We start from the raw sequence: 27,354 nt of genomic DNA, 5'->3' as shown, positions 1-27,354 counted from the left end.
ATATATATATATATATATATATATGTTATATATATATATTCTGTACATGCATGATTTTGCTTTGCATGTATTTAAATTTCACAGAAATACAGCTTGCTATTCATATTCTTCCAACTACTTTCTTATTTTTTGTCAACCTGCAATCTGAGACATCTGAAACAGTATATCACTACGGGTTTAACTTGCATTCTTTTCCCCTCATTTCTAGTGAAGATGAGATGAGCATCATTTGTATATTTATTGGCCATTAATTTTCTTACTCAGCAAAATGTCCATTATTTTTTGGAAGGTAGCTATGCTAACCGCTATACCACCAACACTCTGGCACAAAATGTCCATTATTTTATGTTCATTTTTTCCACTGAGTAGTTTCTTTTTTTCTGATGTAGAGTGGTTCTTTTTGTTGTATGTATACAAATCCTTTGTGGTTTATATGTGTTACAAGTAGCTCCTCCTAGGTGGTGGCTTTTCTTTATTCTTAAATACTCTTTAAATGTGTACAAATTTCAAATGTTAATATATATAAATGTATCAAGTTTTTCCTGTTTGATTACCCTTTTTGGTTTCTGATATTAAAGTTCCTTCTTGAGATCAAACATTGCAAAGTTTTGCTTTTTACATTTTCCACTTAAACTCCTAGAAATTATTTTGTGTTTGGCATGTGGAAGGTCTAATGATATTTTGTTTTATGTGGCTGATAGTCCAATTGTTATATAGTCCATCACTTCCCCACTGATTGAACAATTCTAACATTAAGATGCTCTTAATGTTCCAGGATTGAGGAATGTTTACCATAGTTTTAAAAAAAATTTTGTTAAATACCCGTTGTCAGGTTTAGACAGTGCTCTCCAATGCTAAGCTTTCTGAAGTTGTTGTTTTTTTAATAACAAGTGAGTAATGCATTTAAGGCTTTTTCTGCATCTCTAGAGATAGTCATGGTTTTTCTCCTGTATCTATTAATTTGGTAAATTACAGTCATTGATATTTACATCTTAAACATCCTTGCATCCACTGGACAAACAAAACATGATTTTATTTCAGACTTTGCAGCGGTGTTTACATTTGCAGTCAGTATATAAGTTTCTATCTTCATACTGTTCTTGTTTGGGTTTTGTGTCAGAGTACTACTAATCACATAATATGAGCTGGGAGCTTGTTCTTTATATTCTTTGAAACTGTGTATGAGTAAAAAGAGCTCTTCTCTGATTATCTTATAGAAAATACTTTAAAAAGTCTGAGACTTGTGGGGATTTTTTGTTTGTTTCACTTTGGTGTGTATGGATATATCTGTAATTAATTGGTTCAATTTGTTAAGGTTAACAGGGCTTTCTTAAATATTTCTTCTTCAGTCAGACTTAGTAAGTTATTTTTAGAAAATCATCCATTTTGTCAAAGTTTCCAAACATACTGTCATAAAAATTTCTCATTTTCTCATAATTATTTTTGTCTCCTCTAATATTCATAGTTGTATCTAGGTGCCATTCTTGAATATTGTTTATTTGTAGCTTTTTTCTTGAACAATTTTGACAGAATGTATTTATTATTATGTAAAAATTATAAATCAGCTTTGTTTTTTTTACAAGATTTTTTTTAAGTTTTTCTTTATTTACCTGACAGAGAGATTACAAGTAGGCAGAGAGGCAGGCAGAGAGAGAGGAGGAACCAGGCCCCACACTGAGCAGAGAACCCAACATGGGGTTTTGATCCCAGGACCCTGGGATCATGACCTGAGCTGGAGGCAGAGGCTTAACCCACTGAGCCACCCAGGTGCCCCTGATTTTGTTGATTTCCTCTGTATCTTGATTTCTCTATTTCATTCATCTTTGTTCATACCTTTATTTCCTTTCTTTTGCCTTCTTTGAATTTATTCTACTGTTGCTTTTCAGATTATTGAGTTAACTTCTTTTCTAATATAAACACTGCAGGCAATAAATCTCCTTCTAAGTACTACTATAGAAGCATCCTATAAATCTTGATTATATAGCTTTTTCATTATAGTAGCCTTTGAATATTTTCTGTGTGTTTCTTCTTTGGCCTGAGTTACTTAGAAGGGTTTACAATTTAAATTTTTACAAATTTAAAATTTTTAAATTTTACCTTCTTCTGTTCAATTCAGTTGCATTGTGGTTAAGAAGGTAGCCCGTATGAAACCAGTTTTTGGCATTTCTTTATGAGCTTTGTGGCAGGATCGGCGCTCAGTGTGTGGACAGTCTCTGTGTATTTGAGACGAATGTGTCTTCTTTAACTTGGGACATTGGGTGTATATGTTCCTTTGTTATGTTAAATTTATTAATTCAAGTCCAAAAATCCATCATGTCCATAACAAATTTCTGTCAATCCCTGTATGAGAGGTATGGTAAACCTGGTCACCCTTGGCTTAGATTTAGTGGCATGTAACAGAAAAATAAATAATAGCAACTTAAGCAAGATAGTCTGGACTTCATTTATGTGAAGGAGAAATCCAATTCTATACATGCCTGAATGTCCAGGGCTGATGTCTAGCTCCCTAGTGGGCCTGGAGTATAGGGTGTGGACACTCCCTCCTGGAGCTATCAGGAATGGCCATTTCTTCCCTCTACATCTGCCACCTCTGAAAGAGAGCCAGAGGCCACTCCCCTTCTCTAGGGAGAATGGCTGTGGGACTTATGGCAGAATATGAGTAATATCAGAATCATATCTTTCTCCCGTGCTAAGGACCCTTGTGTTCTCCACCAGGTGGCATGTTTTCACTGAACTGAAGTAGGATTTCACTCAACCAATATTTCAGAAATAGTTGTATCTTACTTTTGGAATTTTTTTTCAATAGATTAAGGCCTCGTTGTTTATACAGATTTGTTTTGACATTATCCAGAGGTCCAACAGACTCTCCTTCCCGACAGTCTCCCTTCCTTATTTTTCATGTACTTACATAATTTTCCCTTTTCCCACCCATTCTCCTGACTTAACATTTCCTGGGATCCCCACCCCTGTGATCCCTCACTGAAGCCTCCCACAGCTGGCTGTCCCCAGAAGGCCATCTTCGGTGGACAGTCCAGATTGTGTGTTATCACCAAGAGTCAAATCCTTTGAACATGCTCTATGTTCTTGGATGCTTCTTGACATAGAATGAAATTTCCTTAATTCCAATCAGATTTCAGACCATTGGACCATTGCTGGGTCTTTTTTTCTTCATCTGTTATCCCAACACCTGTTTTAAGATGACACAGTTATTTATTTTGAGGGCGTATATTGAGAATCTGGTGTACACTAAAATATATTTTTAGTATATGTAAAATAGAAAACAGGTTTTTTCCTAAAGATAGATAGATAGATAGATTTTTATTTTATTTCAATTCAATGAACATATACTGTATTATTGGTTTCAGAGGTAGAGGTCAGTGATTGATCAGTTGTATATAACACCTAGTACTTATTACATCATGTAATTAATGTCCCTCACCCAGTTACCCCATTACCCTACCCCCTCCCCTTTAGCAACCCTCAGTTTGCTTCCTATAGTCAAGAGTCTCTTATGGTTTATCTTCCTCTCTGATTTTGTCTTATTTTATTTTTCCCTCCCTTCCCCTATAATCCTCCATTTTATTTTTTATTTTTTTTAATTTTTTATTTATTTTTAAAAATAATTATTTATTTATTTGACAGACAGAGATCACAAGTAGGCAGAGAGGCAGGCAGAGAAAGAGAGAGAGGAGGAGGAAGCAGGCTCCCTGCTGAGCAGAGAGCCCGATATGAGGCTCGATCCCAGGACCCTGGGACCATGACCTGAGCCAAAGGCATAGGCTTTAACCTACTGAGCCACCCAGGTGCCCCTTATTTTTTAAATTCCACATATGATTGAGAGCATATGATAGTTGTCTTTCTCTGACTGACTTATTTCACTTAGCATAATATCCTCTAGTTCCATCCATGTCTTTGCAAATGGCAAGATTTCATTTTTTTAAATTGATGGCTGAGTAAGAAAACGGCTTTAGATTGAATGTTGGCTCCATAAAGTCTTTCCATAGACAGGTTTAAAATGTGTGTGTATCTCTCTGTAAAGAGAGAGAAAGTGGGGGGATGGAGAGAGGATGAACCTGTATTTATATGGTACGCATATTACTGGAATTATTTTGGGGAATAACAACACCCACCATTGATGAATGCTTCTATGCCAAGCATGGTGCTTAGTGATTTATATACATTACCACCTTCTTGTCCTTCCAGCACATGAAGTGGGTTAATTCCCTCCATTTACAGATGAAGATCCTGAAATACTCAGTAATTTTCCCCCAGCAATACCTAGGTACCAGTGGGCCAGTTCAATTCTAACTGAAGTCTGGCTTATTCCTACTTGGGTGCTTTTAATTACAGCTCAAGCCACTAAAACATTAACTCTGTATCTTTAGGTCATCACTGAGTGGTCTTCTCACATCATCCTTTAGGCAGCACCAAGAGTCACTGGCAGCAGAGAGAGAGCGGCGGCGGCAGGAGAGAGAAGAAAGGTTGCAGAGGATAGAACGGGAAGAAAGGAACAAATTCAAGTAAGAGGAATCACAAGATTTTATAACTAACAAACTGAAAATTAAAGCACATATCTTCATGTTCTCTATGATTAATACCGGTCTGAAGGGTTAGGTAGTAATATGTTTGCTTTAGATTGGGTCTCTTGTTTTTAAGGAACAGCAAGACATTTCTGAAATGGGCTAGCTCTGGCTTGTTATAGCCTTTTCCCTCTAACCAAATGTCAGGAAGCACAGAAAACCAGCCAAATACAATTAGGAACTTGTGTATTTGGGGGGCCTCCATTATCTAAAATTGTCTTATCCAGGCCTTCCTGAAGACAGAGAGCCTAATTGTCTTAACTTAATTTGTCATTTCCCCCTAAAGCTACTCATGTTTTATTCATATTCTATTGGATGCCAAAAGAAATTGCTTTTCCACTTCCTGGTTTGCTTCTTTGCTCTGTGTAGAAATCTTCAGTATATTTTTTTGAACAATAATTTCTCCTCCTATGGAGGAGAAAGCCATTCTGCCGATTACTCCCAGCCCATTATCCCACTGATTTCTCTGGTCTCCATCCAGCTCTAAGGCTGTGTTCCTGTCACAGCCTGTCTGCCCCCACTGAATCCAGGGTCACCCCATTTCTCCTCTAGCTCCAGCCTGTGCACCTATTCTCCCAAGCCTCCTGGTCGACCTCCTTCCACTTCTCTTCCCTGAGCTTCATGCTGTGTGGTACTCTATGAACACTTGCTTACACATTTCATTCCTTCTACTCTTCCTTCCCCTGCTTCCTCTCCTCCTCCTAATCTCTCCCTTTGTCATTTTCCCAGTCATCTCTCCTAGACCTTCTATGTTCTTTCTTGTTTTCATTTCTCACCCCATCTTCACTGCCTGTTTCCTCAGTTTAATTTCTTTGGCAAACAGTATTCCCTTCAGTTACTCCCATTTAAACCCACAAAAAGTATAAAACATTGTCAGTGAAGATTTATGGATTCAATAAAGTTTTTTCGGGGGTGCCTGGGTGGCTCAGTTGGTTAAGCAGCTGCCTTTGGCTTGGGTCATGATCCCAGAATCCTGGGACTGAGCCCCGCATTGGGCTCTCTGCTTGGCCGGGAGTCTGCTTCTCCGTCTCCCTCTGACTGCATCTCCCCTTGCTTGTGTTCTCTCTCGCTCTCTCTCAGTCTCAATCTCTATCAAATAAATAAATAAAAATCTTTTTAAAAATGCTTTTTCAGAACCCAGGATAATATGTGTAATCATAGAAATGGTCAAAATATAAGGGGAATTATGAAGTTGCCTTAACTGTAACTCTATTACATGGAAACAAATCTCCCAAGTCTTGGGTGAGATGCTAATCCTGGCTTTTGTAAGGCTGAGCTAATGGCCTGCATGAAGTAAACCAACATCATCCCTCTACTGTGATTGCATGGCGTACCCTGGGCTGTGAGACTTTTCCCAAATTATACACAGAAATGCCACACCTGTATGCACCATTTCTTATGAAATAACTGTGGAAGTTGTCACGTCTGGAAAGACCAATTTGTAAAACTACTGGAGCAGATGAAATCCTTCCTGGCCAGGACTTTCTGAAAGATTTGCATATTTTGCCACCAAGTAGCAGCCGAGAATCTGACCGAAACGCGTGGAAGATTCAGAGATTTGTTTACGTATATAAGGATTTTGTTGGAAAAACCAGGGTGCCAGTTCGGGGGAAGATGGAATATGTATCCTCCCCATTTCTTCTGCTGCATCACTGAATGCAACCAGAAACCCTGAATAGAACGCATGGAGGTCTGAAAATTCTGAACTGTGAAAGGGAGCATGTGAACTGGGCACAGAGGCTAGTCTGCAAAGTTCCAAGGCAGTGAGAGTGTACCCTTGTTTTCCTCCACTGTCACCTGGTGTGTCCTCAGAGGTACCCTAAAACCCAGAAACACATACTAAGTGTGAACTGAGAAACTCAAAGAGAAGGCCTCTCTTTCTGGACCAAGGAGCAGGAAATAGAGGTCCTAAGAGAAACAGGAGAAATGTCCTGTGTTTTTTTTTTTTCTTCATAATTTTGCCCTTCTTTCCTACCCCAGCCTTGAAGCTATATTGTTACAGAGCACAATGTTGGGGAAAAATTACCCTCCCCCCCCCACACACACACACTGCAGATGGGTGCAGATGAAGTTACTGCAGAGCATAGAAATAAAGCCCAAGCTTTCTGGCTAGAGGAGCAGGAAGGGGGAACCAGGGAAGCCAGAAAATTATAGGGAAGCCACAAAGAGTAGAGAAATCAAGAGAGCACTCCTAGCTTGTCTCCATTTGTGCACATGTGGCTTAAAACCTAAATAGAATGCCACAGACTTGGAGAGCAAAATATAGGGTGGAATACCACTCAGGTCCTAGACTGGCCACTAGGTGGGTGCACACCGGGGCTCGATTTGGAGAAAATTAAAAATATTTGAAAACTAAGCCAATATTGGAACCAATGTCAGAAGGCAGTCAGAATTTGAAGGCTGAACCTAACCTAGTTGATTGTCTGCTAAAGGAAAACAAGGTTCTTCATAGAGTTAAAGTAAGACCCGGAGTCTCCTTTCAAAATATTTAAAATGTTCTCAATGCAATCCAAAGTAACTTGTCACACAAAGAAACCAGGAGAATCTTGAAGGAAAAGAGATTCAAAATAGGCTAACTACAAAAGGACATAGATGTCATTATCAGACAAAGACTAAAGCAGCTACTAGAAACATGTTCTAAGATGTAAAGGCAAATACTTTTGAAACTATGAGAAGATAAGTCTCTGTAAAGAAAATAGAAGCTATAAAGAAGAACCAAATGGAAATACTTAGAGAACTGAAAAATACAGTAATCAAAATGAAAAATTCTTTGGATGGGTTCAATAGCAGAATGGAGATGAGAGAATTTGAAAGGGTCAATAAACTGGAAAATAGAACAATAGAAATATTATCCAATCCAAAAAATGACACGAAACATTGGAAAAAATATACAGTCTCTCAGGGACCTATAGAGCAATAAGAGAATGGCTCACACTCATATAGTTAGAGCCCTAGAAGAACAGGACAGGACTGCATTATACTATATATTAAGCTGTACATATGTATGTATGTAGGCAGACACTGTACTTGTAACTATCCACTATTTGCTTTTGGTCCCAAGTGGGTCTCACTTTTCATTGAAGACACAGATCCTTGCACAACAACCCTGTCTAAGAAGGAATCCTGATCATCAGGACAGATCACATACAGCTTTAATTATGACTGTAGTTCCATCCTGAAAGTCTTAGGATATGAAAGAAAAGAAATTAAAAAAAAGAAATAGGAAAAGCTTTATCAAGTTCTCCCCGGGATTACCCAAATGGCTGACCTTTCTTCAGCCATTTTATTAATTTAAGCTACTCTTCTTGTACTTTTTCCCTTAAGCATCCTTATCCATTGTTACTATTACTAAATTGTTATTAAAGATAAGCATCCTTATAATATGATAATAATAATATATATAATATTAGATATAATATAATATAATAAATATATATATTATATATAATATATTATATATTATAAATATAATAATATAATAATAATATTATTATTAAATTATTATTAAAGATAAGCATCCTTATCTGTTGAATATGATCTTTAGCTTCCTGTGTTATGGGACGTATTATTTCTAATATGGAAAGTGATGAGGACAGGTGCTTACAAATGATAACATATCTGGGTCTTTGCTGCATTTTCTCCTTCTCCTAATCTGCTTTAATTGCTCTGACTTACTGTCCCCTTCATATCCTGTCATCAGTGCATGGAGGGGTATAATATTTAACCACACTGTGAGGTCCAGTTTAGAAAACCATGAATTCATAATTTTTCAGGAGAATAAGTGGTCCACTGAGAAGCGGCTGATCTTAAGTCTTAAACTTAGATTCAAGCTGGCATCTCAGCAGCAGGAACAGAACAATACACATTAAAATTGGACGAAGTTTGGCCTTTTGTGAGTGCAAACAAGAAAATGTACAAAGTAAGAGCCTCCCATGATCCCTGCATAGAAACTGGGAATGTGAAGGATGTAGAGAAAGAATCCTGCATTGCAGAATGATGTCCAAACTGTGGAGTACAACAGAAAATGGCCAAGATGCCTGGACCCACCCAGATTTAATTCTTGAGACAGGAGTTGTGGAGCCTACCAGACCTTGACTGGATGTTAATCGTCTCTGAAAACTTTTTGCTTCCTTGTAATTGTCATATATTACTTGACTGTTGTTTGACATTTTTAAAAGTATTTTCTTCTCCCTTCTCCCCCATATACATCTAAATTCTCCTTTCTTCAATTGTAGTGTTTCCCCATTCTCATCCCTGTGCTTTTATAGGAAATCCATTATATTTAGTACTTTTAAAGTACTAAATACATATAAAGTATTTAGTACTTTATATGTACATATAAATACATATAAAGTATTAATATATAACAATATATATTAATTATATATTTAATCATATATAATTAATATATAAAGTATATATATAAAGTATAAATTATATATTTCAACAACCACTTTCCATTTCTGAGGCACTGGAGTCTTTCATGATATACGGTCAATAATTTCTTGGCAATGTCATGAGCATCTAATTCTTTTCTTTTCCTTCCTTATTTGGTTTCTCCTGCATATTTCCTTCAGCCGAGAGTATTTAGACAAAAGAGAGGAGCAAAGACAAGCAAGAGAAGAAAGGTTTGTATATTTCTTCTTTCCCATTATAACGAAATGGCATATGACTGTGCATTCTTAAGCAAGTATGCTGAGGAGACTATTAATTAAAATAAATAGCTTCACTTCAGATGCCTAAGACTTGGGGTAACTGGTATTTTGTGGAATAGAGTGTCCTAGCTATGTTAATTTTCCAAAAAAGTACAGTTTTATTGTTTAGTGCCATCGTGGTATGAAATATATGTCTGTTCCTCCACACTCCTCTCCACATGAGCACGATAGTTTGGCATATTGACACATGGTATGTATTTAAAATACCCTGCGCTTACCCCCACTGAGCCTGGGGTAGGAGTCCCTACTGTGTGCTTCCATGTCACTCATTCAGCATTCCTTTGACAAATATTTGAACGCATACACTATGCCAGACACTGGCCGAGGTGCCAAACATTCTTAAGACTCTTGCAGGATATGCCTGATCACTTACCTGTCTCCCTACTGAACTCTTCTCAGTTCCTAGACAGTGGGAACCATGTCTCATTTTCCTTGTCGTCCCAATGCCCTCCATAGTGTTTGACACATAGTGGACACTTACGAAGGATATATGGAATAAATGAGCAAATAAACCCACAGATTTATTTAAAATACTGAGCTGTAAACTATGTTTTTCAATGGCAGCATGCTATGAATCCTACTAAAATATCCAAAGCGAATGTATTCAATGTCTGATAAATGAGGATAGGCAAAAGAAACTTTCTGGGAGTAAACCAGCAAGAAGAGTTTTGATCCTGTAGTAATTCCCTCTACCACCAGATGGCGATATTACACGGAGCAATGGAAAGGACGATTTCATACTAGAGCCTGTGGGGAAACTCACCATCTGTGAACTATGCCAATAAGTGGAATTTTGCTGAATTTCCTTAGACACCTTCAGCTAAATAGTTCAAGACAGTCTGAGAGCAGGAAGAGTAGAGTCTGCCTGTGTCCAATTAAAAAAATTAGATGCTTAGGTCAGACTTATAAACAAAACTATGGCATTGTTTTAATTCCAGTGTTTTATTAGATTATTGCCATCATAATAACCAGTTGCGGCCAGCAAATTTAGAGCAAAAGAAACAAGAAACTCCTGTTTTTCAAATTCATCCCCATTTTTGACACTGGGGGACACAGACTTCTGTAAATGCTGTCAACTTCATGCCTAGGCTTAAGAAACCAAATTTCATTTTATTTTTTAGCTTACCTCCAAAATCTGCTTTTTTTTTTTTTTTTTTTTTTTTTTTTTTTGTTTGAGCTTTTGACAACTTGACTGTCAGGTTATGTCTGCACAAGCAAAATTTGAAAGCTTCTGGGGAGATATCAAGGCCTGTACTGGCTCAGACTGACCTCAGAATTTTCCCAAACCATTGAAGGCTCCCTCTTTCTGGATATCAAATCTTTCTGGATGAGCATCACTCATGCCTGGAAAACCTACACAGAGGGGTGTTTGCCACTCCTCTCCTGGTTCCTCTTGTTCTGACATCAGTCCTTGCCCCATGCAGCCATCTGCCTGGGCCTTCTTCACCAGTGTAGCAGCAAGCTTTCTATGGCCTCATGTGGGCCCCATCTCTGCTTACATGGAGGGTTGTGGAAGCAGCCAAGAATTTCCCTTTGGTTTGGACCAGCCACTTTTCTTGGTTAGTTTGCTTCTTGAAGTACCTGGTGAAGAAGGGAGAGAAGGATATAAACTTTTGTCCTTGTTTGGAAAGCTTTGGGGGCTTTCTGGTAGACCAGGAAAAGATAAGATTTCCAAGTGTAATGGAATTCAGAAATGAATGGGTAAACTGTAGGTCAGAGGTGGAAAGAGTTTCAAAAATAAGAGGACTCCATCTAGAAAGTTGTTTTTTTTTTTATTAACATCTTTTATTTTAGAGAGAGAGCAGGGAGAAGGGCAGAGAGAGAGAGAGGGAGAGAAACTTTAGCAGACTCCCCACTGAGCACAGAGCCCGACAGAGGGCTCCATCTCATAACCCTGAGGTCATTATTGAAACCAAGAGTCAGATACTTAACCAACTGTGCCACCCAGGCATCCCTAGCAACTCTTGGTAGAACGAGGTGTGTTTGTTGGGTCCCATGTCTCTTATTCTAAATGCAGTGACTCAGAGAAAAATGGCCAGAGTCACAGCAGAGGGTTTTTTGAGGTTTACAGTATAACAAGATGAATGTGGCTTTGCTATTTTGAGATGTAATGGCCATCCAGGCACATTTGATTTTATTTTTATTGATTTCCCATTATCTCATTTCATAATCTCAGGCAAAACTATTTTATTGACAATAGTGCAGACCCAGAATTAGTTTCCGTTGAGGTGCTACTTCCGATTTTATCTGCTACTTCCGCTTTATCTGATCATGATTAAGTGACATTCACAGGTAATCTTTCTAAGGGAATAAGAAGGAATGAGATCAAGGCTGAATGTATGTTGGGGTAGGGTTGGGGCAGGGATTGGTCTGAGGGGGATGGCATTGGAATGCCTATGACAAGCGGGGGTTATAGGAACAGAGCGCAAGGGGAAGGTCAGACTGGGCTAGGATTGGAGATGTGATGCATGTAAGTGATGAGTGAAGCAGTAAGAGAGAATTCTGAGCATTGCTTAGCAGGTCTGAGGTCTATCTCAGACAGATAGAACTTAGAAGGAGCCAGATTTTGGTTTAACGTAAGGGAGAGCTCACAAGTAGAAGAGTGGCAGGAAAAGTCATCAGTGAGTAGATTTGGGTTAATCTCAAGTCAAGCAATTTCTGTAACTATGTTCCCTCGAGCATCCTACCAGTCCCTGCAGCCCATGACCTTGGCGGATGTGTGAATTCATTACTAAGGTTTGTTTGTCTATCTCTCCCACTGAACTGTGAGATCCACGAGGAGGGTGGGTTCCTTGTTTATTATGAAATCTCTAGTACCTACGGCAGCTCTTAGCACATGACAGGCACTCAACAAATGTTCAATAAATAATGAAAAGAGGAATGAATAAACAAAAGATATGGACAGAGGTAGGATAAATGGGAATGTTTAACTGAAAGTGGGAAAGGTGAAAAGTCTTTCTTTGAGGCTGTGGTCTGTGGGTGGAAAGCCCAATGCTTTGCACACAGGAAACTTCAGGAGGGTCTGTCAGGTGGGGGTTGTGTTGCAAAGCCACAGGGACCTATGACCATCCTCTCATGGACTGCTGGGCTCCTGTGATCAGGTACTGTTGGGCCTCTCAGGGCACTCAGAGTCTGTCTGTAAGGGAATGTGGTGACATAGGGCGAGCTTCCTCCCTGGGGACTGCCAGAGGTCGACATGATCAGGAGAGGTTCCTAAGCCATATGCCCATAAATGCCAGCTGGCTTAGCCCTTCCCAGGCATGTCAGGTCCCCTTACCTCACTGGCCCATTGCAGGTAGACATGGGTACTGATTTCTCACAAAGATTTAGTCACTTTGACTTCAGTGTCCCCTATCCCTGCCATTTCTTACAGGTCTTTAATTGTGGGCCCCCCTGGGTGCCTCAGTCGGTTAAGCATCTGACTTGGTTTCAGCTCAAGTCTTGATCTCAGGGTCATGAGGGTCCATGCTGGGCATGGAGACTGCTTGAGATTCTCGCACTCTCCTCTCCCTCTGTCCCCCTTGCCACCTCCCACAGCATGCACATGTGCACATACTCTCTCTCTCTCTCTCTCAAAAATAAATAAATAAATAAATAAAAAGATAAGTCTTTAACTATCACAAAATACCCATAACATCAAATTTACCATTTTAACCATTTTACACATACAATTAATAGTGTTAGATGGTCACATTGTTGTCTGAGCCGTCTCCAGACCTCATTTCATCTTGTAAAACTGAAACTTGATACCCATCAAACAAGTCCCCAGGCCCTCTCCCCCGCCATTTTTGTCTACCAGATAAGCCTCCTCAGAAGAATTCATATGAAATCCTCGACTCTCCCCATGTCACCTGGATCCTCTCTGGATGACATCTGTGACCTGGCAGGAAGCCTTGAGTCCTATTTATCCAGATCCGGGATGAACAACCTCTGGTGTTCCCTGGAAAGTGGGGTGAACCCCCACATCCCTGCTAGTCTGGCTGCCCGCAGGTAGGGCTTTGGAGAGTCCAGGTCCAGGGCTGTGACCCTGAAATTAATTTCATCAACGGCTTGGCCTCCTGGCTTGGAGCCTTGGACCTATGTAGATCTCCTTGTCTGAGCTCCATTTCTCGGCTGCCCCTTTCTCCTGTGACAGAAGGCTTGGACTCGGCATGGCCATACCTCCTACACCCCTCCCGGGCCTGCAGCGTTCCTGGCCTGAGAGGGACACCACCTCATTTAGAACATGCTCCCCGTTGGGGTTCTGACTCTTGCCCTCGAGGTCACCTTCTTCCAAGATTGCACAGCTAGGTGGTTTTCCTTGCTGGTCCAAGTTAAGCTCGGAAATAGCTTCCTTTTGTTACCGCTCCTGCCTTTTGAGATGGGACGTTGTTGGCAAGGGAAGTCCGGAGTTTCTGAAGCTTTCTGTCTGGGCAGAGTTCCCCTGCCCTGTCACCATGAGGCAACTGTCCTTCAAATCATGCCCCAGACGTTCTCGTATGCAGACCCATCACACGTCTTTTATCAGACATTCACTGCGAGAAGAGGCTCCCTCCCCCAACAAGTGAAATGGGTGCATTTGCCACCCTGGGCCTCCGGGGCAGCAGGGAGACCTCAGCAGGCAGGGTGCCGCATGCCTTGCCTGCTTCTCCTTGGCCGGGCTAATGCAAGGCACTGAGGGAAAGAACAAAGGATAGTGATCTTCTGTTCTCAGAAATCCTATTATCTGCTTGTTGAGAACAGACACACACATGTGAAAAGATGACTAAATATGCCAGGCAGTAAATGTAAAATGCCATCTGAGTTGAATGGACTACATATCCGACATGAGTTCAGAGGCAAGGCCAAGATCACTTCCAGCTGTGGTGGTCAAGGCAGGCCTCGCTGAGGGATACACGCGTGCGAGCCTGGCCCGCGGGGCAGATTGCCTCTGGACTGGCAGGGAGAAGGGGTGACGACCTCGGACAGACAGACCGACAGACCTGGGAGAGCCCCACCCACCTTCTAGATGCATGAAAACTGCGTGCTTTATCAGTGCGTTCTCTTGAAAGGTTTCATGTATGCACTCTGCCTTTCTGATGCGGGTGAACTCGGAACGCCGTGTGCAGTGTCTGGTGGGGGCTTCGGTGGGCTGGAGTCTCCGGGGGCTTTCCTGTTGGGAGGAACCGCAGCAGTGAATCTGGCTGGATGGGAGTGAGGGTCTTGAATAACCTCAGAGTCCAGCAGATGGTGAGATAGAAACCTGCTACAGCTGAATTCAGAAACTTATTTCTGAACAAATAATGGTGGGTAAAATTAGCAGACATCTGGAAGAGGCACATATTTCAAAGTTATTTTGGTCTGATCTATAAAGCGCACTATGAGGAATATGATTGGTAGCTGGTCTTAATAAACAGTTAGTGGGTTCTGCCTGCCTGAAATGCAAAACAGATGTATCTTTGTTCTTTTAAACTGACTTTGATGAAAAAACTATATGTGACGTCAGGTCCAAGCTATTGGATGTCTGAGTCCTACTCAGAAATATTTTAGAATATAAAAAAGTTTCCATGGTCGACACTGAGAGAACAAAGTGAATTCCAGTCGTATTGCTGTTAGCATTGAAGCAGGTTCAGAAATTCAGGGAGGGCTTCGTCCAACAAGCCCTTTTGGTATTTGGGGGGCATTGTTTCTCCCCGCCTCACCAAGGCACCCTCCCATCTCACAGCTGCAAGCCCGGAGTGCGTGTGGTTTTCAGCTGTCACTGCTGGGGCTCTGTAATGGGCATTATTGCTGTTTGGCTTATTTGTACAAATGTTTCCTAAAAGAGCAAAATCGGATTCTGCAGCAGTGATCCAGGATCTGGAGACTGTGTGATGTTGCTATTTCTCCCAATTTGTTTGGTTACGAATGATGCGGGGTTTTTAATCATTAGCATCTTGGCTCTGCTGACTGCTGTTGGCAGACCGGCCCTCCAGCCGGCCCCGCACTGTGCTCTGTGCATCAGGAAACCAGCTCACTCTGCAGGTGTCTCAGGCATAAACAAGCATCGGCCACGGGCTCCTCTTTCTTTTTACGGAAACCCTTTGGAATTTAACTTTCAGATACAAATACTTGGAGCAGTTGGCAGCCGAGGCACATGAGAAGGAACTGAGAAGCCGGAGTGCAAGCCGGGGCAGAGGTGACCTCTCCTTGGACCTGACTGCCCGGGCAGCCCCTTCCTCCCCTACCCCTCGGCGCCGTAGCCCTCCGTCTGTAGACTCAGAAGAGGCTCTCCCGGGATCCTCCTCCTCTCTGGGAACAGCTCAGCATCCCCAAGGTGAGTGCCAGGAGAGTGGAGGGAACTCTGATGGGGTAATTCGTGTTAAGCTTCTGGGCAGTAGGGACCATTATTCCATGCAGAGTGGTACCGAGTAGTCACCGAGGGTAAACTCAGGACAACTGCACAGTGCTAATAAACCAGCTGCCTTCAGAGTCACTTCTGTGAAAGCAGAATTATGTGTGAAGATTGTCAGTGCATGGTCACTGAGAAGGGAGAATATTGAAAATAAGGCTTCCTTGGCCATTTTCTTCCTTAATCACAGGGTATTAACTTAGAACCCTATAATTTGGATATTATTTATTTATTGGCTCTGCCCAATAAAGCGACCACTTTAAAATGTTCTGACCTTAGGAATTATGGGTCTGTTTCCAATTAAACTGATGGAGAATAAAATTAATCAAAGCAAGCAAAGAAAAAATGCGGACCCAGTGGAAATAGAAGTTAAACATTGAATCAGAAGAAAGGGAAGATAGTAGCGATTACTGGCGCGTGTGGTGTGGGTGTAGACGCTTGTGTGGAGACAGACGGGCTCTCTCTGGAGAGATTGTCTGTCATCTTAGCTTTATTTGGAGAAAAACAGTGTTGTACGCTGCAGCCTGAGAGCATCAGCTGTTTTCCTGATGGCTCTGAGGATGGTGGGTCCGTTCTCTCTCACATTAACAGAGAAGATGGGACTTGGGCACTGGCGTCTACGCTGGGTGTTGACGAGCCTGCAGCTAGCACTTTTCAGTGTGACCGGGTGTTATGGCTTGCAGCCTGGCCAACTGAAGACAACAGACAAGCTCAACTTTTAACTCTCAGAGGTACTGACTAAATATGGCGTCAAGTTGAATTTCAGCAAGGCAGCACTGCATGACCTCAGCAGAACTGGATGTAACGGAACAGTGTTGTCTGTCCAAGTCCTCGCGGGCTCTCCAAGCTTTGGGGCTCATTCTGCAGGAGCAGGATGGCTTCCCTGCAGCTTTCTATCGCGTCCAGTTCCTGCTGGTCCCCGAGCCGGGGAAGATTGTCCCAGGCAGATGGGTCAGTCATAGATGAGTAATGTTGGTCTGAAAATCCTGAGACTCGAAGCCTCAGGAAAACAGACTGTTCTGTGACAGCTCTGTGCTTTCCAGCCCCTGCCTGGTATCCCTGCTCTATCTAAATTGTGGTATTGCCAGAAGCGAGATGAAAACCATTCCCCTGCGAAGCTGCGGTTCACCACTTAATCTGGGGACTTTTAACTCTAAGAGTTGTACCCTCTCCAGTTTGCGGAATGGCTGTCTAAACTGGGAAATACAGAGTGGCCCCAAGCTGAGAGAGAATTGTCAGTATCTATAAATAGTGTTTGTCCTCAAAACTTTTCGTCTTCTTGATGCTTGTGATGAAAAGACAGTTCCTCAAGAATTTTGCCCGGGGATGGTCAAACTTGAGATTGTTTTGTCCAATTGTAGAGGCAGAATATATTTTTTAAAAGATTTTATTTTTTTGAGAGAGAGAGAGAGAGAGACAGCATGAGTGGGGGGAGGGGCAGAGAGAGAGAGAAAAACAGAGTTCCCACTGAGGAGGGAGCCCAATACTGAGCGGGGAGCCCTATGCAGGACTCAATCCCAGGGCCCTAGGATCTTGACCTGAGCTGAAGGCAGGTGCTTAACCGACCGAGCCACCCAGGCACCCAAAAAATGTTAAACTGCAGTAAGAAGACAGAAGATACTTATTTGGGGTACATGCAATATGCATTGGGGAAAATAAAGTTATTTCAGTATGCTTTTAGAGAGATTAATAGTAGGTGTCCTTTTCCTCTTCAGAGAACTGACTCAGACCGAGAGAACGTTTGATGGAAATCATCCCACACGCATCTGAAGTAGGGATGCTGGGCTTGAAATGAGACATAATTACAAATTAATGCAATAGCATCGTATGATGTTTGCTTTGTCCAAAAAAAAAAAAAAACAAAGCAGTGGTTCCTGTTGAATCCAGAAAAGCTGTCTGTCATACATTAATTATCCACATCAGTCAGAACCAGCCAAGCAATCTAATACCTGTGTCCTAATACATTGGTGAAAGACATAATTGGCGATTGGAAGTGTATAAGAGGAAATGCTGTGAGAGGATGGTCTCAGAAAGGTGCTGAGACTTCCTTCCCATTTGGAGACCTTAGCCCTAAAGGCAGAAACACAAAGCTCGGCTGGCAGCAAGCTTTCTGTCAGCCTAGCTGGCCGTGGTTCTCTGAAACCTACTAGTCTCCAGTTCTTAGTCTGTTCTTCTTACCAGCTTCCATTATTAAAGGCTCACAGTAGTTTTTTTGTTTATCCCTCACATTTACAATATCCCAACATCTGGGGGAAGAATAAAAAAAAAATCTGATGACACATCCAGATGTTTGTCCCGCTCCAAACACCTGGCATCGTGTGGTCCAAATGGGCCCGGGGTTGACTCGCTTTTTCATTCTCTCTCCTTGTGGAATCCTAGGGTGATCATCTTCACGCTTCTGTAGTTCTCTGTCCCTCCCTCACAAATGCTACTATTCAACCCCTCCTCGGGCATCCGAGGGGCAGGGGAGATGTTGCTACCCGTATTTTACTGAGACTCAGATAGATGGGAAGGGACACCATTTGCGGAGCGAGTGGACACCATCCTGGGGGTAGAAGCCATCTTTTTCCGCTCGGCCCAGCCATTTATGAGGGCGTCACAGCACCCCGGTATTTGTGGTAGTGATCACGTTCACACTGTACCATCCCTTTGCTTTGACCCCCTACATATGTTGCAGCCTACATTTCAGAGTTATGTTTGCAAAAGAGAGGAAAATATTTGCGATATTTGCGACTGAATTACATATATCTCAGGATGAAAGGTCACTTTATGGGTTTTTTGTTTATTAAAGATTTTGGAGAATTTTTATTAGCAGAAGATAGGAAAACATTAAACACTCCTTTACCTTTGCTCTTACAAAATATATTTAGAAAGAAGGAAGGGTAAATGTTAAAATGCCAATAGCATTATGGGCCATCTAGTGAAGTCCCTCAGCCAAAAGCCTTCCCAGCTAAATCTGCTCTGACTTTTGTATAACTTTAAGCCACTGCCCCCACCGTCGAGTCAGTGTGTGCTTGAATTATTTTTCCATCTGGCCCTCTTGTGGCTCACAGCAGATGTGTGTCCCAGGACTGCCTAGACTTCGTGGTGATGGTCTGAATATTTTTCCCCTGTGTGAAACTACCAGGCCCAAGTGAGGAGCAAACATATACATGTGTTCTCATTTGCACTGTGCTGCAATTCATGGAGACAATCAGCCCCCAATTTAGGTAAACACAAAGGGCCTCTCTCTTCATTGCCTTAATTAGCCTTGCCTTATTTTCACTGAGCCCTGGTAGTACGGATCAGAATATCTAGTAAGTTTACTTCCTGTTATTTTCAGAAACTTGCAGATGTCTCTGGAAATAAGTTATTCTCACTAATTAGAGAAAAAGGTTCAGTATTCTTATTGGGAGAGGATTCTTTGCTATGACTCTTGAGAAAGTTGCTGAGGAACAGAAGTAATCTGCGTACCCATGAGTGAAATCATTTTAGCCCAGTAACCTGTTACCCCAGTGGGGACCCCAGATCCACATAAGCTATTTCGTGGACACAAAATGGAGACACCATCCACCTCAAAACTGGGCATTGATGTTGGTCCCTGCTGGGTGGCCCTGTTGGGAACTACCTTTCCTGGAGGCTAGTTCTGAGTGGCTTTCTTGCTCCTTGACTGATACCGCTGAGTCCACCCCGAGGCTAAGTGGAGAGAAATTACCTTTCCCATTCAAAAGCAGCTGCTGTCATGAGGCCACAAGTGGCTTTTCCCCCCAATGCAGCCATGAAAGCATACATTATGGCTAGATTATTTTTATTTTTAGCTCAGTTATCTTTACAATGCACACAGAAATCATACTTTAGAGATGCATTTGAAAATTTTCCCACACTCTATTATGTCAGGGAAAAATATTTTCAATGGTGTGTTTTTTTTTTTTTTCTTCCCATACCTGGATTCCTAGATATTTCCAAATGTCTTCTTGTTGGGCCTTGGAGATCTAGACTATAACCTGAATGGCCATTGCCTACTCACCAGCATTCACCTGGAGGCATTTACAGAAATTACTGACATGCTGTACGATATTTTCTGTCATAGATCCAAGCTTTTAAAGTGCTGGTAAATAGGACTCTTCATCTAGCTTCTTTACTTTCTCACCTGGAAATAAAATATAGACCTATAGTCATATCCTGAAATGTTCCATTGGCTTATGTGAATAATCATTTTTCACGTGGGCTCGTTCATCATCACAGCTGTTGTCATTGTTACCAGTCATTGACTGAGCACCTTTGTCGCCTTGTGTGACATGTTTTGAGTCTCCTTCAGGTATAGACACTCTCCCGAGTTACCCAATCCACATGGCAGAAATCAGAAACATCTGGTATCCTGTTTCCAGTTGGCACAGTAGTGATGGAATATCATCGGTCATCAGCGTAATGCATGCTGGTTCCCTTGCATAGAGCTTTTGGATGCCTCCAGTCCAGTATTTCATGCACTGGCAAGAAACTAGATTCCTTGTGGTTAATGTGACTCAGGGAAGCCCCACCTCCCCACACTCCACCTGACGGCTGCGACTTGATGCCATTTGGTCAGTTAGAACCTCTCAGAAACTCTCCCTAAGCCCAAGACACTGCCGGCTACACCTGCTGTGGAACTGCTTTATGAGCCTTTGCAAATCATTCTGTTTTCCTGCCTCACTTTTTCTCTGTCTCTAAAAATGGAGAAGGGCAAAACTCTCCCTTTTTCCCTCCTATAGAAAATGACAGTTGCCTACAGCGTGCTTTCATGCGCCATATTTTAAGACATAGTCTTGAATCCTTTTGAAGTAGAGCACATATGAGTCTTACTTAAGGATGCTTAAGTGAAGACAAGGCAGGGAATGGCACTGGAAACGTTAAAGAATGGTATTGTGTGATCAACATGATCATTTCACAGGTAGTATTTAGGTATCAAAAACTCTGAAGTACTCTTGTAGGTTAATAAGTTAGTCTGCCACAGCTTTGTGGATGGGGGCACAAGGCATGAAACTGCAGGGTCGGAGACAATGGACTTGATTACACATAGCAACAGTAGTAGCCAGAGTATCAGTATCTGTGCCATTTCTCCAAGCCCCAGTTCCTTCAAGTTGATGCAAATAGGTCCAAGTGATGGCTGCATACCCAGAGAGGAACCTTGAGCTTAAGGACCCCTCATCTTTTATAGGGGGCAGTAAACACATCTTCCCTTTCTCCCAGAGGGAGACCTTATCTTCTTCACAGCAAGCGTTAAACCAGCCAGTCCTTTGCTCCATGGGGAGGCACCATCTCTGTCTTCCAAGGCCATTCACTATGCACACATCCTCAGAAAGATATCCCAGAGCAAAGACTGTCCATGCCTCTGCTTGTAAGACTGCAGAAACAGGAGAGACCCACGGAGAATTGTTTCCAAGATTGGATTATAATGGTTTTTAATCAACATTTACAAATTTGCATCTTAAAATCTGTTTAATAGAAACAAAATATTCAGTTTTAGAATAGGAATTAGCTTGTTTGTTCTTACTTGACAAAAAGAAAGTGCATCAGAAGTTACAAGACCCTGGGGGGTGGGGTTATGGATACTGGGGAGGGTGTGTGCTAGGGTGAGTGCTGTGAAGTGTGTAGACCTGGCGATTCGCAGACCTGTACCCCTGGGGATAAAAATATATGTTTATAAAAAATAAAATTAAAAAAAAAAAAAGTTACAAGACCCGGTCTGGAGCAGGCCCTGGGGGTGAATGAGCTTGTCTGCATCTGGAGGCGCTAACAGGGAATCTGGAAAGACATCAGTGCCTTTCATCCCAGGTGAGAGCCTTGGGTAAATGCTCCCGGGAATATTCAGGAGGCCTCTCTAAGTAGGAACATTGAGCATTCTTCAGTCAGTGTGGTACTTTGAATTTCCAGAGTTGTTGACTAAGAACTGAGAAATAACAAAGGTGAATAATTACCCAGTTCCTTGTAGCATTCCTAGCTTTGGTCAGGACCTTGATCAAGCCTCTTGCCATTCCACTTTTCCCTCCAGCACCCCTGCCCCCACTCTACCACCCCTGATTTTCCTCCACCCACCCCTATAAGGCATTTGTGCCAAATGATACACTGTTTGCAATGTGGCAGGACAATCTCACATTGATCTTCCAGTCCCTAAAGTACGCTTTTGCAGGAGAACTCCAGGGGTCGGTAACCCTGCAGTGCATCTTATCTGCCTCTGAACATGGCACAAATCTTTAGAGCCTTCTGAAGCTGGAACATCCTCTGAGAAAGCTGCCTCTGCCAGATACATTTGGAAGTTCCAGTAGATTCTCGTTGACTCTCTAGATTGGGCAGCTTTTGGTCCCTATGTATTCTCTAGATAATCTCCAGATTCAGCACGTTACTTGGCTGTCATATCTTCTGCATTTCTCATCACTGTTTTCTCATCATTTATCTCAGTCTTTCTCGTCATTCTGTTTCAGTCTTCCTACTGACTCTTCTGCCTGCCTGCCTGCCTCCTAAGCGTTGGGATTTTCCAAGGGACCTTTCTCCGAAACCCTCTGTTTTTATGCCTAACTTCTGGCTGTTTTCTCACATACCCACATGTGATTTTGATCTCCCTACCATTGATGAAAACCACCAGGTCTGCATCTCCAGCCTTGGCCTTCTGGAGCTCAGGACACATGGATCCAACCTCCTTAGACATCAGCATCCGAATGTTCTGCAGACATGTCACACTCAACAGGTGCCCATCAGGGACATTCAGATGGGAGCTGTGTCCCATCTTTCACCCATAAACTCCTTACCCTCTCAAACCTATTCATACCTTCCAGTCTTCATCTGGTTTAGACCATCTCTTTTGGCTTAGTCATTTAAGCTGGAAGCATGCATATAATTTTTGACAGCTCCCTCAATGCTCACACCTACGTGCAGTTACCAAGTGTTCATGTGTTCCTTTCTCTCAACTCAGCCCTCTTTCCTGTCTCCCCATTGCCTCTGTCTTAACCTTGCTCTTAACCATCTCTCATCTGGACCATTTCAATAGCTTCTAATAGATCTCATATCTTCCAGGTTCTTATTAGCAACCCAACCAAAAAAATATATATATCTGTCTTTAAATAGCTCTAGTGGCTCTCCATTCTCTATAACAACAAGCCCTTATGGGCACTCAAGATTTTGGTTATCTGATCCCTACTACCAGTCTTTTGCCTCCACAGCATCTTCTACATGTTACATTTCATCAGCCCCAAACACTGTTACTACCTGAAAGGTGTTGTGTTTTCTCACGTTTTCTCTGTGCTTAAAAGACCTCTTCCACTGGGTGCCCACTGGGCTCTTAGCCATCTCGTTGAAGGATCTTCTCTAAAGCCTCCTTTGATTCCTCTTATATGTTTCCCTTACATCTTGTGCATACCAGGGATACAGGGCTTAGCTCACTGTATATGTAATAAATTGTCCCCCCTCCCCCACATCTGTGTGTTAAATTTTCCCCCCTCCCCTGCATCATCTCCCAGAGGAGAGTCCATGCCCACACTCACCTTTGTTATCTCCTAATGCTTGGAGCAGAATAGATATTAGGTAAATGTTTTATGAGCTAGTGAATGAACAAATAGCATGAAAAAAACCCCACTAATGTTTTTTATTTATCTGACAGAGACACAGCGAGAGAGGAACACAAGCAGGGAGAGTGGGAGAGGGAGAAGCAGGCTTCCCACTGAGTGGAGAGCCCAATGCAGGGCTTGATCCCAGGACCTTAGGATCATGACCTGAGCCAAAGGCAGACACTTAACAAATGAGCCACCCAGGCACCCCACAGACATACTTATCTATAGAGACAGCTCTTTACCCTATATGCAGAAATTTACTACATGGGTTGTGATGGAGGCCATGTATTTGCCAATATAGACCACTCTCTAAAGACTGAAGGAAGGTCAGTGGGTTTAGTGCAGAAAGTGAACTTTTGCAGAGAATTGACATATGTGGGCTATTTCCTTCTGAGGATCTAACCCTAATGGAGGAAGAAAACTCAGAGGATAATTCTTGATAAATTAAGAGTTGAGAATGTATTCAACCACATATTAAAATACCCCTTGTTTTAAGTGGATCTTTCTCCATTTTTTTATGAATGAATTTGCTAACAAGTTAGGATAAACTAAGTTATTGACTAAGTGAATTAGTGACTAGATATAAGTGAAGAAGGGTCAACTGCTTAGGGTGAGAGTTTAAGAGTGAAATTTCTAGTTGTACTCCTGTTCTAGGCCAGCTGGTTCTGCCTCGGTGGGGTCAGACTCTGCTGGCAAGAAGCCCTGATATTTTCTTTAGATAATAGTTGTTTAGATCCCATCATATCTCTTGGCTAGACCACTTTATCCTGAAAAATATTTGGGGGAAGATGTTTTTCATATCTGACTTCCTTATGCTTAACACAGTGCCTGGCACATCAGAGATATCAATAAATACTGACAGAGTGAGTGTTGCTGCTAATTACATTAGAACATCTAATTAAAAGGAACTGTCTCCTGCTGAGCCGGAAAAAGTGAATTAATAAAAAACCTCAAGTTCAGTCAATTTATTTGCTAGCTGTTATTACTCAGGACTATCCATTTTAATGCTTGTGTAGACTTTCCAAAATAGGTTTTGTTTTGATGTCATTGATATTCTGTCTGGGACCATGACAAGAGCCGGAGGTGCTCTTGAGATGCATTGGCAATTTGGAATTAGACAATGTCTTCAACCTTGAGGAAAGGCTTGCCTTCTTCTTTGCTCTTGTAAGAAAATGAGCATGCAGTTAACCTAGGAACTCCACCAGCCGTACTGGGCATGGAAAGACAAATGAATATTGGAGTTGATCCTGTTCTGATCCTGAAGCAATCCTGAGCCAATCAATGTCTCTCTATCTGTTTTTAGGAGAATTTAAGCAAGCTCAAAGGAAGTCTTCATATGCAGGGGTTGATGTTTGGGGTCATAAGGTTTGAGTTCAAGATAATGATAAAGCAAAAAAAAATGATAAAGCACTGATAGAGTACAGATAGAGTAATGATACATGACAAAATAATCTTAAATTGCTTTTTCTTTTTTTTGTCGTTTTCTGTTTATAGTGTGAAATCAGATCTGTCCATTAACCAATATTGCAGTAATTGGACCTGAAACTAGAAACTTCTTTTTTTGTCCTAGATGATAATACAGTGGAATTATATTCTGTACATTTTTAACCAGGTGAACTCCATCAGAAGCATAATCTGGGGGACATGGGTCAGGGGAGTGAAGATTACAATCTGAAGAGGGCTTCTGATCCTGTACAATATCCAGCTCGGATGTTGGTTTCCACGTGAGCCCTAAAATGGCGGTCGCAGATCTGTTTTTTCTTGAGTCATTCCTAGCTTTCATGTGCCTTTTTATAGTATGAACAGTGCGCCATACCAAATGTGATTTTAGAATGTAAGGTTGTGTGTGTCATGGTAATATGGCCCCCTGCTACAAGCCCAGTACTTCTTATGACATTCCACTGAAGCAAAGCGAACACCTTGTTGGAACCCTGAGGGTTGGTATGGTTTCTACAAAATGGTGTCTTCTAAAAGATGCCTACCTTCCTACCTACCTACCTTTCAAAGGTAATTTTGACCCCTTCCAAAGGTAACTTTGGCCACATATGGTTTTCATCTTAAGAGGTGGCTTAGGCTGAGCCTGTTTAGAAAATTTAGCTCTCGATTTTGATAATCATAATAAAACTGGGCTAAATTTAGAAGACATATGAATTCACTAGACAGATGGATCAGTATTTCGCACATGATAAAGTGGGTTGTTTGTGTAAAGCTTGAGAGGCTGAGTTTGAGTCCATCCTAATGAAACTGTTCCCTTAGGGTCAAGATTCTCGACATAGGATGCTCCCTGCCACCCCACTCCCCCACTCCCTCCAAGAGACATTTGACAGTGTCTGGAGGTATTTTTAGTTGTCACAACTGAGGAGGTGGTGGTGTTGGCCTTTAGTGGGTAGAGGCTAGGAATGCTGCTAAGCACCCTGCAGAACACAGAACAGCCCTCCCACAACCAAGAATTCTCCACCCCAAATATCCATGGTATTAAGGCCAAGAAATCCTGCTCTAGAGTGAATCTGAGTGAACAGCTTAGCATGAACTGGCCCAGCACCAAAGTCTAAGTCTAAAGAATTTTCAAAGTTGTGGGCTTTTTCTCTTGGGACCTTTTTCACATTTATGTGATTAAACCACAAGTTTAAAGTTGATGGTGTTAGTTATTAGCTCTGAACTGGGGAGGTCCCTGGAATGTACATGATTTGGAGCAACTGTTATAGAATTGGCTGGCCCAGCCCTTGGTTTCGTAAGACCTGCCAGAAAACCAAGTCCTGGCAGAGTCTTCGAGACACCATCACAGACAGAAATCAATTGAAGCCACCCAAAGACTTATTAAGTTCAGATCTTTCTACCAGCAATTTATCTCTTCAAAGGAAAGTTGCATGATTGGAGTTTCCAACTGGACACTCTGGACTCGGCTGTCAGGGACATGGATGAAAGCAGACCTGGAATGGTCGTGTTATATTAGTGTGTTTGTCTCTTCAGGAATGATTCTGTGCTTCTGCTTTACAGCGTAAGTCACCCACCTCAGAGTGGACCATCGTGATTAATAGCCTAGGCTTTTCAGTCAGCTCTGGTGGGGTTCAAATCCCAGCTCTGCTTGTCGGTGAGGCTGGGAGGAGATGAACACTCAGAGGGTGCCTGAAGGCCGCCAGTGAAGGGACAGTTCCTGGAGGTGTGGGGAATGTCACAGGACCATCAAGAAGCCCCCAGAGATGAACAGCACTGCTCCCACCTCCAGGCCTGGAGGAACTTGGTCATGCCTGGGACTCAGCAAGAGCCGTAGCCTTGGGGAGGAGAGCACAAGGCAGAAATGGTGACCTAACCACTTCTGCCAGACTGAGGCCCCACGTAAAGAGAGTGGAGGCATAAACACACCAGCCTCTCCTTCCTCCCTCCCGTGCTGCTACTTCTCTGTGAAAGTGAGAGGGAGTCAGCCCCCCCAGGGCACAGAGCAGAGCAGAGAGCGGGTCTGGAGAAGCAGCTGTGAACAGCCAGCCCATAGTGTAGCCTGGACAAGTTGCTTAACCTCTCTGGACAGGTGTCCTCCCTTCTCATATGGGGACAATAATCTTCATATTGCTGGTGCAAGGACTCCATGGAGTGGTATGTATGCAGTTCCTGGGACGCACCAGTGTGTAGAAGGCTCTTGGTACCCAGTATGCAGGGCCTGATGTCCAACGAGATTTTCCAGACCAGATGAGGAGTTGGTGATGGGCTTTTGGAGGGACAAAGAGAACTAGCTATTAGAAGTCGTCCTCTGCCTTGGCTGAATTCCTCAGGGCCTGCTCTCTCCCCTCTCCCTCACAGTTCTGTGATCTGCATGAGGGAAGCCCCAGCGTCTGACTGGGCCCTCTTTTATATTCTCTCAACAAAAGCAGTAAAGTTTTCCCTCTTTCCCTCTGGTTCTTATGTTGATGGGTTCCCATCCTGATCCCACGTCTAGCCTCTCTGTCCTGTAAAGTCTGTTTTCTTTGGATAAAGCATTCCCCTCTGTGGCCATGTTTGGGTTACAGGCCCATCCCCAATATGGCAACAACCAGGTTCCTTGTTACTTCTTTCTGAATATACTGTGGATCTCTTCCTTTCAGTGATTTCTTCCACATTACCTAGATTATCCATTTCTACATCCCTTTATGCAGTTTAATTTTAATTTCTTTCTCCTT

At 42.3% G+C, this 27,354-nt stretch overlaps 1 protein-coding gene across 11 annotated transcripts in view; it reads left to right on the top strand.

Annotated features, from left to right (window-relative positions):
* Positions 1 to 27,354, top strand: part of FHOD3 (formin homology 2 domain containing 3) — a 473,175-nt gene that overhangs the window by 374,808 nt on the left and 71,013 nt on the right. For 8 of the 11 annotated variants that reach the window (XM_047697409.1, XM_047697416.1, XM_047697413.1 and 5 more), the window contains 3 exons: positions 4,386 to 4,520; positions 9,158 to 9,208; positions 15,355 to 15,569. In XM_047697409.1, the coding sequence (XP_047553365.1) occupies positions 4,386 to 4,520; positions 9,158 to 9,208; positions 15,355 to 15,569 (401 nt within the window). The remainder of the gene's footprint in view (positions 1 to 4,385; positions 4,521 to 9,157; positions 9,209 to 15,354; positions 15,570 to 27,354) is intronic. The other 3 variants (XM_047697414.1, XM_047697410.1, XM_047697417.1) reach the window with 1 other exon arrangement.

This window comes from Lutra lutra, chromosome 12 (assembly GCF_902655055.1).
Source record: "Lutra lutra chromosome 12, mLutLut1.2, whole genome shotgun sequence".
Taxonomy (NCBI): Eukaryota; Metazoa; Chordata; class Mammalia; order Carnivora; family Mustelidae; genus Lutra; species Lutra lutra.
Note: the sequence above shows the minus strand (reverse complement) of the source record. Positions and strands in the feature narration are given on the sequence as shown.